At 40.9% G+C, this 12,177-nt stretch overlaps 1 protein-coding gene across 1 annotated transcript in view; it reads right to left on the reverse strand.

Annotated features, from left to right (window-relative positions):
- SHTN1 (shootin 1) overlaps positions 1 to 12,177 on the reverse strand; it is a 69,880-nt gene that overhangs the window by 19,941 nt on the left and 37,762 nt on the right. The window contains exons 9-11 of the mRNA XM_035137737.2: positions 10,163 to 10,309; positions 6,590 to 6,743; positions 3,498 to 3,618 (exon numbers count right to left, since the gene is read on the reverse strand). Of these exons, the coding sequence (XP_034993628.1) occupies positions 3,498 to 3,618; positions 6,590 to 6,743; positions 10,163 to 10,309 (422 nt within the window). The remainder of the gene's footprint in view (positions 1 to 3,497; positions 3,619 to 6,589; positions 6,744 to 10,162; positions 10,310 to 12,177) is intronic.

A 12,177-nucleotide genomic window follows, 5' to 3' on the forward strand; every position in this document is an offset into this window, starting at 1 on the left:
ACAAGTATAATGGACAGAAAGGATGCCTATCCCTCTCTCTCTCAAAAGGAAACTAGATGCATTTATTTATCTATTTTAAATTATTATCTTCCATTCTCCCTCCATGAGATCAGAGAAGTTGACAGTAAAATAACAACAAACACACAGTATAAAATATGAACAAATTGAGAAAAGAGTGAGGCCACGAAGAGGTGGGGCTGCCACAGAAAAAGCCCTTTCCCACACTATCAGCTTATGAATCACTGAAGGGGCAGTTGGAAGATCTCAATTCTTGGGCAGGATTGTACAAAACAAGTTGGTTCTTCAAGTACCGTGGTTCCAAACATATATGTACATGCATATGGCCTCTCTTTCTTCTTTTTAAGTAAGCCCATCCCACAGAAACAAAAACAAAAGCAACCAAATCTAAACTTTAACACATTGGCAAGGCAACAGAAGAGAAGAGGTACATGAGCAAAAGGCTGTTTGGTCTGCAGAAGGGCTTAACTGCAATTAACTGAATAACTCCTGTTTCTTTGGCCAATCATGTTATCATAGCAAGTGAGAGCAATTTATGGGGTGTTGCACTGACAACAAGACATAACTCAATATGTTTAATGGATCACTTAAAAAAATTCCTTTCTTGTGAGTAAACAAGTTTACAATCTCTTAATTTAACACCTTTGCAAAAAAACAAATTTACAATTCGTTAATTTAACACATTGAAATGGTGTAATTGGTGTGATTTTTTGATATATTGGACTTATTAATAAGACTTAGCTGACCCAATACTTTATGGAAGGAGAAAGAATAAACAAAATTCCTTTCAGCTTACCCCCACCCCCGTAAAGACCTATTAGAGACTAAAAATGAAAACACAAATGCCAGTGTTAACCTCAAAAGAATTAAAGGACATTGTTTTGTGTAGAAATGAGATGGCTTGTATATCAACTACATGAAAGTTCAGAATGATTTAAAAGACCAGCAGGATGATGCATATAAAATAATTGTTAAAAAAGGTGTCTAATAGTAGATGGTTGGAGGAACACAAGACTAAGTCTAGGGTGTGGGGAGGGAGTAAAGAAAAAATATTTTCCCCCATCAAACACTTCATATCTTCTTTATTAGTATATAATACCAAGCTAGAATCAAACCCCTTTCCGACTTCAGTATCATTACCAGGAACCAGACAAGAGTTAAGAATTAATTGAGTTTTAGGATAATAGTTTAATCAGTGTATCCAGCAGACTATCTGATGGAAATATAGCTACTATTCTGAGATATTAGTAACTGTGCTCATCAAATGTAAGAAAGCATGCAAAAAAATCTTCCATAATCAGTTATCAATTTTAGATCTGGAATGTTTTAGGTTACACAAAATAATAATTAACTAATAATAACACCCATCATTCTGCCCAGACATTGAGGTCCAGCGCCAAGGGCCTTCTGGTGGTTCCCTCGTTGTGAGAAATGAAGTTACAGGGAACCAGGCAGAGGGCATTCTCCGTAGTGGTGCCCACCCTGTGAAACACCCTCCAATCAGCTGTCCAACAGATAAACTATATGACTTTTAGAAGACATCTGAAGGCAGAGGGGCATTTTAATGTTTGATGTTTTATTGCGTTTTATATTTTGCTGGAAGCTCCCCAGAGAGGCTGAGGCAACCCAGTCAGATGGGCAGCAAATCAACAACAACAACAACAACAACAACAACAACTTTATTATTTATATCCTACCCGTCTGGCTTGGTTTCCTTACAGCATATATAAAAACATAATAAAACATCAAACATTAAAAAACAGAATATCTTAAACAGACAATAAATAGCTTTACAATGATGATTTAAGATATCATTCATTCAGCTGTTGAAAACACGAACCTATAGTATGCCTTCATCTAGGCTTTTTAGATCATGTGTGAATATCATTCTGCATGAAGTACTTCATAGATTTAAAACAGATTATACTCCTGCCTGGTTTTGGAATACCACAGAAAAGCTTTTAAGAGATACAGTACTGAGCACACTGGGAACATGGCATGCAAAGAATCAACGGAGTAGCTGTTCTCTTCAAATAGACCAAAATTGCACTGGAAGTAAATAAAGCAGTTGGGCTGAGTAAAAAGATTAAGCAAATCACATGAGGCAAAAGGAAGGTAGAAACAGGAGGCTTACAATTTGGGAATTCATGTGACTGAATTGGATGCTTTATGGCAGGCTAAGTTTCCATTAAAACTGCACATATTTAAGTTACACATTGATACATGCATTGAAAAACCACTCTTGTTCAGAAAGTTTGGAACAATAAATTGCAAGGAAGCATTCATCCTTACAATTTTTCCCTATGTTATAATGTCTGTTCTTGCTGAATGCTAAGCACACGCAGCTAACAATTACTATGTTTTAATGGGTTTGGATTCATGCAATGTCCCAGGACCCCTGCAAACCACCTGCCGTAATTTTGCTTTGAGACAAAGAGAATAACTCCAAACTTCTTAATGGCAGTGCGTGGCTGATTCCTGAGATCACCTGCATATAGGCCACAGGATATACTGCTAGTAGATTAGATAATTAATATAATTATAGAATTTTAGAGTGAGAAGGGACATTGGAGGTCATTTAATCCAGCTTCCTGTTATAATGCAGGGTCCATGAAAGATGGTTGCCCAGCCTCTGACCAAACACCTCCAGCAAAGAGCTCACCAACTCCCAAAGCAAACAGGTATTAACAGCCTGAGTGTCCTGGAGAATGGGTTATGCAACAGGTTAAAATTGTAGAAATTACATATGAACTGAGTATATGTATTTGAATTTGGTTTCATCCAGCCACCCAACCTGTTTTTCTTCCTAGGAGGCAAAAGCTCATATTTATCCTCACTATGCTTATAATTAACTCCTAAAACAGATCCTCTGTGGGCCGGACTGGTGCAGTGCTGGAAATCACATCTGTGCATGTCCGCAACGCCGAAAACCGCTTCTGCGCATGCCCAGATGCCAAAAAATTTTTGCGTCTGCGAATGCACAGAAGCAATTTCTGAAGCCACAGAAGAGAGTCCCCGCGCCATGCTGTGCTGGGTTAGCACAGCGCGCCGGGACTCGCCGAGCGGCTGGCTCAGTTCTGGGGTGGCTCGTAGGCCGGTTAAACGGCCTCCATGGGCTACTTCCAGCCCATGGGCCACATGTTGCCGACCCCTGTCCTAAAAACATATACTTCTGACCAGGAGCAGCGGGCAGAGAGGATCATGGCAATGCAGCAGTAGCACTGCTGCCATTTACCGAAAGGGAAAGGAAGAGGAGAGAGGTGGTGGGGAGCTTGGCACTGTGAGGGCACATCTGTGGAGACAATCCAGTTTCCCCGCCACTCACCTGCACAGTTGTGACCTCCCTGCCACCTCAGTAAGTGGTTGCAATGTCACTAATCAGGAGACCAGGGCTGTAATGCAGCTCCTTCATCCTGGCCACTCCTGCTTCTGTCTAAGCAAACAGTGTAAAGAACCAGTAAGTATATAATTTTACTTACCTTATTGGATTTGGAGGTGGAGGAGGTGGAGGAGGAGGAGGAGGAGGAGGAGGAGGTGGTGGTGGTGGTGCTGGTGGTATAACATTTTCTGATTGGTGTATTCTTTTTTGAAGCTCTTCGACTACACAGAGACAGAATCGAGCCCTCAGCTAAAATGCTCCTCTACCCATATGTATTTAAATGATGCATGCAGGGGGTTGGCAAAATGCTACAGCTTGACAGAATCAATTAGGTACGGAGAGTCAGTAAGTATCCTATACAGAAATAATTTCACAGTAAAAAACAAAAAACAAAACCTGAGAAACCTGCATTTTGGAGATTTTATTAAAATAACTAGGATGAAGATATCAAAGCCTCTCTTCTATCACTGTCTGTTTTCTTATGATCTTAGTATTTTTGTAAGGAGAAAATGTCATCACGCTGCCATTCGTGTGGCTGTCAACAGGCAACTATGCAAACTGTACAGCATGATAGCAGGTGGACCGATAGCAAGAAAAGCAGGCAGACGACTCAACTGAGCAGGATGGCAGAGCAAGTCGATGAGCAAGCAGGCAGCCAGGTGGCCCAGGAAAGTCTTCCCACGTTCCCTGTTTTACCACTGCCACCTGCCTGTTTGCTCAAGTGTCCAGGCAGCCAAGTGGCTGGGTCCAGGCAGGCTTTCACGCGCTCCCTGTCATTCTCTCTCTCTCCACAGTTCAACCAAAACTCCTCCCTCATAGCTTGCCCCCAAATCTAAGAGCCCACTGCCATTTGCACTGAAGAGGGGAATGAGGAGGAAGAAGAAGTATTTCCCTTTTTTGCCCTGCACTGCCACCCATTTCCTCCTGTAGGTGGGCTTGGCAAGCAACATAAGCAGGGACAGCAGTTCCTAGTGCTATCCTAATGAGGAAGCAATAATTTATTTATGCAAGTATGGAAGGAAATGCAATGGCTGCCGCCGTCATGTGCCAGACTTTTGCTTTTGAAGGTAAAGAAGCTGTCTGCTTAGTTTTCTGGGAGAAATAATAATAATAATAATATATTATTTATACCCCGCCCATCTGGCCGGGTTCCCCCAGCCACTCTGGGCGGCTTCCAAAAAAACAGAAATTCTAAAATACAGAAATCCATCAAACACATCTCTGATCATAGCACTCCCTAAATATATAGTCTTTGGTTTCCCTTTTGCATGTTCAATTTTTATGAGTGTTGGAATAACAATTAGGAGGGATGAAAATATCTAGATCCAGGTCCTTTGCAAATAAAGGATCAGTGAAGTCAAATGAAAATGTATGGATTCCATAGAAGCATCATTTATCTCTTTTTTCTGAGTTCATGGGTCCAACTTAATAGTGTCCTTTTGGGCTGGTCTCTGTTGCTAAACTTGGAAGATGAATCTAGGACACAAAATTGCATGCTGGGAAAGGCAACCAGCTTTGGCTCTTAAAACTAAATGTTTTTGTACTGATAACTGGTTTTCTTTACTCATATTTCATAATACGAGTGGGCATGCTACCACTTCGAAATCCCTGAAGAATCATTAGTGGCTTCTTCCTTCTCACTTTTTGATATAGTAAACAACCATTATTTTTATCGTTCAGATAATAGCTGAATGTGGCAGCCATTAAAGGACGCCATCAAGTTGAAATGTAGTCAATACATATACTCAGGTAATTTATTTTGTGTCCTATAGTGGTCCCTGAGTGGGTTCCCTTGGTAATTTCCATAGGTTTTCCAGTCACTTTACAAGGCTGTGATTAATTTAACACACAACACTGTAAAACAGTTTTAGGACCTTGCACAAAGGCATTAGTATGTTTTTCTTTTGACATTTTCCATCCACGTAATCCAGCTGCTTTAGGATAGTTAAACAGTACTTCCCCTGCTGGTAACTGTATTTTGAATTTATTAAGAAATGGCAATCTTAGATAAAGAGTAGTAAATTACAGTTTTTAGCATTTAATAGGTACGATGCTGTAAGCTGGTCAGGCACCATCCTGGCAAATAAGTCTTTGGTAACAACTAAATTACAGTAGTTTATCCATACTGTATGCATTCTAAGTGGTTTTGTCAGTGTTCCTGATGTCTTGCTTTAGCCTATAAACTGGACAAATAACAGCCAGCAAGTCAGACAGTTTCTACAGTCAGATAGTGAGGGGTAAATGTTTTGCCTGATGTGCAGGGAATTAGCCACACAGCTCCCATGGATTTTAGCCATTAACACCCATGGGAGTTGCAAAGCTAATTCCTTCTGCATAGCCTTCGACACAGCATTTACTTTTTAAAATGTCAGTCGCATAAGGGCACATAACGTGTTGTTGCTTCCCAACTCTCACTGCAAAGCACTAAATCATTTCTTGGAATATACTAATAACTTCTGCAACTAGAATGTCGTGAGGATATATATTTTTTAATCCCTATGTGGCCTCTGCATTTGGAAGAAAGAATACCAACTGAGTGAATACAAAAGGGTTAGACAAGGTGGTCGTGATGCAACTTAAGTCCTGCTGGTTTGAATGGGGAATAAGTGCACCGAGCTAAGGCTGCAATCCAAACTCACTCACTCACCCCTGCCTGTGGAGCAACTACATCCACAACCCAGCCACTCACGGTGGCCACAGAGAAAGTGGTGGGAGGGCAACCAAGCCCTGCACAAGCTCCAGACTGATGCACTGATAGGGTGCAGATCAAGTCCAGTGTTGCCACAGTGACTGGAGGACTGGATCAAGATCCAGCCAATCCCGGGCTGGCTCAGCTCCTCACTGCCCTTAGAACAGCCTGTTTGGGGACTTTCCAATGGTGGGAATATCACCAACAGGCCTCTCTGCCCCTCAGCCAGGTGAAATGAGCAGTGGGATGCTTCCACTCAATCCAAAACACACACAGAGAGACAGCCTGGTGTAAGGGGCATTTGGATTGCTTTCTTTTGTAAACATAAATTACAAAACACATATTTATGAAGTTCTGGTCACAAATATAGCTTGAAAACTCTGAACACTGGTTATCATTAAACAACATGGTTATGTCTTGACTGGAGTTCACATTTAATTCTATCTGTTTTACATCCATCATACTAAGATTGAATATGGTATCAAATTTATTCAATATTTTACCTGAATTCTTTAGGTTTTTAACTTTTTCTTCAGCACTCTGGTATTTTTCCTCCAATTCTTTTTTATCTTCTTCTAAAAGTTCTAGCTGCTGTTTAAGGGATTTGATTTCCTTATTCAAGACTTCGTTAGCTAATTGTTCCTCCAGTTCTTCAACCTATTATTGACAAATACAAAATTGTAATGAAAATCAACATCTTGTTTTGTCCCACCCACCAACTTGACAAAGAAGCACATCCAACCAAGTCAAGCTAATGACTCCCCAGAACCCAAAAAATTATCTGGCAGTAGAAAAACTGGGATCCTGACAATATGTAACAGAATACAGTCGGAACTTGGATCCCAAACGCCTTGGTATTTGGATGTTTTGGCTCCTGAATGCTGCAAACGTGTTCCGTTTTGCAAACTTTTCTTTGGAACCCGAACGTCCAACGGGGCTTCCGATTGGTTGCAGGAACTGCAGCCAATCAGAAGCCGCGCTTTAGTTTCTGAACATTCTGGAAGTCGAACGGACTTCTGGAACGGATTCCGTTCGACTTCTGAGTTACCACCAGTTACGTACTCTAAATGTTGTTATTCAAACTTAATAGTTCAAGGTTTAAGAAATATGCTCAAAATGAAGAAGCACTTGTAGCATTTATGGATGTATTGGGTTTTTTTAATAAATAAAAAATCTGTTCTACTCCAGAATTTCCAAGTTTTATAATGCAATTTTATAACGCAATCCCAAGAGTGGTCAGGGGAGAGTGGGATCCATGATTGCCTCCCAAGTCTTCCGAGGGCAGATCAATGGGGGAAGAGAACCGACATATTTTTCTTCCATTTCACACCAGCTCCAGGCTTAGAGTAACCATTAATCATACTCAGAGTAGACACACAGAGCTCGATAGACTTGAGCAGGCACCCCCAAACTCAGCCCTCCAGATGTTTTGGGACTACAACTCCCATCATCCCTAGCTAACAGGACCAGTAGTCACGGATGGTGGGAATTGTAGTCCCAAAACATCTGGGGGGCCGAGTTTGGGGATGCCTGGACTTGAGAAACTCGTTCATTGATTTTAGCAGGTCTGCTCTTAGTATGACTTAGTTGGATATTACTCTCAGTTTTGAAGCTACAGTCTGAACTATTGTATACTCCACTCTTGTGGCTACAGCGTTGGGCATAACTACTACTGAAAACAATGGACTACACATGTCACAAGCCAGATTTTTAAACCTGCAGCATGGTTAATTTCCTGAGATGCCTGACAGTTGCTTAAAATCAGAAAATCCATTCATCTAGCCCAATGTTGGCACAAGCAGTTAACCAAAATACTGTATATGAAGAACAGGACAAAAATCTCCCCCTTGGAGAGCCATGAAGATCTCATAATTTGGTTTGTATTCAACTAGAATGTTGTTTTGTCAATTATTATTTTACAAAACACTTCAATTCTGGAGTGCCTAAACGTTTTAAAGAGGATTTAAAAGAGGGGAGCGTACACCTTCTTACAAGGTTTTTTTTTATCTCAAGCAATAAAACACTAATGCAAGTTATTAAATGGCTGCATCTGTTAAATGTTATTATTCACACACTGTTTCTTTTACCCCTGCTGTTTGCAATGGGTGAATTATAGAATAGTCAGGTTGAAGGGCTGAGACACGGTAAAATAAAGACCTCTCTGCCCCTGCACACAATTTGAACAAATTTAGAAAACCATCCTTTCCCAGAATCTGGGAATTACTCCCAATGTATAAATACACAAACATGTGTGCATTATGTTTTTGAAGCAATCGCTGCTTTCTTTTTACTATTCCTAAAAATTGGGGAAATAACATGGCTTCAATTTTAACTATTATCCAAACAACTTAGTAATTGGTTCCAGTACTGTAGATTGCTAAAATCTCCATCAAATGCAAACCAATAGAAATCCAAATAATTCATCTCCAAAATATTCAAAATACTTCCGGTGCCATTTGCTCATGTGTGTATCATCTACTTTGCATATGTAGTTTGTTAGCCTGCTTTCTTTCATCAGGACTTAAAAGACAAGGGAACATACTTTCTGTTTATTTGAAGAGATACCCAGAAACTACCTCCTCCTTTTAAAGGCCACAGTGTGGTGTCTCAGTGGCCTGCTTTACTTGTTATGCTAAGCCAATCTCTGCCTTAGACAAGTGTCTGAGCATGTGGGACTTCTGGAGAAGAGCTCATGGCCCAGTTCTTTTTACTACTGCACTGCGCCAACCTGCATCAAAAATTGATCTTACTTACAGCACCTGATTAGTCTGGAGAGAGCTTAACTATGACTCTGGGTTTTGGATGACATACTAAGGAAAACCTTTGACTTATGCTCCATCCATACTTGTCCCATGATTTCAAGTCACAGGTCCAAGACTTTCTTCTTCTTTTTAGCAGCCACTTTCTTTGGGAGAACCCGCTGTTTACTGCTAAATCAGAACAAACGTCAGTTGAGCTTTTTGTGGATTGTTCTGAGTCAGCAGGAAAAAATGGATTTCCCTGGGGAAAGCAAATAAAAGCACTTGGACCCATGACTTGAAATTACAGTACAAATGGTAGTGTAGCAGCAGCAAAAAAAGAAAAAAGGACCAGGGAGTTTACAAAACAATTATAAGCTCCTCTCTGGAGATCCAGGCATTCTCATTAAGCCAAAGAATCACAGAATTGTAGATTTGGAAGGGACCCAAACGTCATCTAGTCCAACCCCCTGCATTGCAGGAATCACAGTCCCGGTCTTCCAGCCCCAGAACGGCTGGCTGTGTTGCTCCTCTGGCTTAGCCTCTTCAGCACCCACTTTGGGAGGATGGTCAGAACCTCCCCCCAATTATTTGGGATGCTGTTAAGCTTCACTGTGCAGTCCAGAATCTCACTAACAATGTGCAGAAGGGGATGGATATTTCAGGCTGGTTTAGACAACTTTTTAGTTGGACGACCACTTTTAGTATTTCATATTTGTAATGTTTTATTGGCTTTTTAATGCATTTCTAATTTTATTATTGTAAATTGCTTCAGGACCCCTCTGGATATGTGAAGTGATATGTCAATATGATAACCTAAACTAAATTAAACCAACTTGATAACTTACAATGAGAAGTGGCTTGCAAGGCGGGTCAGAGCCACTACCCTAGCTTCCTGGAAGGTGGATCACTGTTGCCTGTTGCTTACTGGGAGGAAGAAACAGAGGAGATGGGGAGAGGGAAGCATGGTGCAAACACACTATCAGGGGTGCAGGATTGCCTTAGTTCAGGCATCCCCAAATTCGGCCCTCCAGATGATTTGAGACTACAGTTCCCATCATCCCTGACCACTGGTCCTGTTAGCTGGGGATGATGGGAGTTGAAGTCCCAAAACATCTGGAGGGCCAAGTTTGGGGATGCCTGACTTAGTTGGTGTGTTTGTACTGCACTGAACTCCCCACTGCCTTACCTCTCCCCTTCTCCCTCCCATTAAGCAACAGTGGCCCAAAGCTCTGTCCCACTCAGCGAGCTACTTCTGCTTACTATATATTCTTCAGTTTGGGAAGACAGATGGCAGAAACAAAGCACACCACAGTCACTGAAAAGTACAGTACTTACCTTTTGCTGGTGTTGCAGCCTCTCTTCCTCCAGTATTTGATTCAGCTTGGCATTTTCATCCAAAGCTTTCAAAAGCTGTTCGTCGGGGCCAGCATTTTGCAGGAGAAGCTGACTTTGCCGCTTCAGTGTTTTTTGTTCAATAAACATCTACCAAACATGATCAAAATGCAAATTAGATCATTTGCCCAGCATTTATTCAAACCCGGGTATATGGGAAATTGGTTATCTAGCATCCAGATGGAGCAGGCATCAGGAAAATCTACAGGCACACACCAGAAACTTGCCACCTCCTCTATCTAGGAAACATTCAGGATCTCAGCAGGTCAATGCTAAGAGCAAATGACTGGACTGTACCCTAAAGTCTGCTTAGTCTTCTATTAAAGTCGCTCCAAAGGAAAAAGGCATTATTTTACAATGGTGGAAAAGCTGGAAAAGAAGCGCCGGCTCCCTCGGCCAATAATTCGAGATGAGCGCGCAACCCCAGAGTCGGTCACGACTGGACCTAATGGTCAGGGGTCCCTTTACCTTTATTCCTCATAGGAATCTTTATGGATTGTCTGATTTCAGATCTGTCACCCACCCCCAAACACTGCCCCATTTCTTTTTTGTAGAATGACTTGTTTCTGGGCACAGACTAGTCAGGGGCTTAGCTAGATGCTCCGGCACCCGGAGCGGCGGGGGAGGGTGAGCTGCCCACGGGGACGCCGCAGAGATTTGCCCACGGGGGTAGTGCAGCGATCCGCCCAGGGGGGCGGTGCAGCGAGCTGCCCACAGAGTCCACCTGGCGGACGCAAGCCCCACGCTGCCGTTTCGGGCAGCACGGGCCCCCAAGTATAAACAATTTCTGAAATTTATTAGAAATTATCCATATAAAATTAGAAATCTAATAAAACAAAATGCATGGGAGAGACAAGCCCAGTAATAACAGCAAAAGAGAGGTAGGGAAATTCCACTCATCCTAAATGTTCATGCTTATTCCTAGCCAAGATACTATCTTTATCCAGATTTAGAGTTTTGAAATGTAAATATACTAGGATATATAGTAAATATACCAGATATATGTAAATATACCAGATATAGATTAGAGTTTTGAAATGTAAATGTACTAGGAAAAGAAATCAAATAAGATTTGAATACAATAGACTTGAGTTTCAATTATCCAACGTATCTGGAAAATAACTAATAATAATATCTAGACGTCTGCACAGGAGTATGTGAAGGACGTTTGGGTGATCAGGTATAGATAAATGAAGTTCAGATTATTTGGAACTTGTGCTGTACTGAAATATTATTTCAAATTAATCTTTTACATTTAAAAGATGGTGTCTCTCTATTTGAGCACTCATAACAAAATGCATAACAATTTCCTTTTGTTCCTTATGCTGAAGTCGCTTTCCTACTTCATTAAAACTGCTTCTTAATGAACAACAGATGTGTCTGGTATCAGAAGGTGAGGGATTTTAAAATAAAATAAAATATGAAAGGCAATATTGCCTATTTCAGCATGAGGTAGGATCTTCTGTTTAAGGAGGAAAAAAAGTAAAGTAATTATTTTAAAATGACTAAGAAATTCATTTGTAGTGCAGCAAAAGCAGAAATGTGTTTTAGTATTACTGTATTAGAAATAGAATGCTGCATTATTTCTTGTCCAAATTCCATGATGTTTGTTTACCAGCACAGTAAATAACCACAGCATGTTGGCTGATAGATTCTTACTATCCCTTATATAACTTATTAACATGTCATTAGACAAAAACGAAATCAGATTATCTGGACACTTGCTTGATTTACAAACAGCCCATGCACCACTTGAACTGAGTAGATTTCCAAATCTATTGAAATATGATCAGTGCTCTCTACACCTTAACTTTGTCACTCACCTGTTTGCAAATGAGGTAAAATATGGCTGAGTGGTAGATTTTGGCATTTATTGGCTTACGCCCTTCAACCTAACAGGTGTTTCAACACTGTCATGATGGATAGTGCTGATCACAGTTCCATAGCAAGGACCTACA

Source organism: Zootoca vivipara, chromosome 5 (genome assembly GCF_963506605.1).
Source record: "Zootoca vivipara chromosome 5, rZooViv1.1, whole genome shotgun sequence".
Lineage (NCBI taxonomy): Eukaryota > Metazoa > Chordata > Lepidosauria > Squamata > Lacertidae > Zootoca > Zootoca vivipara.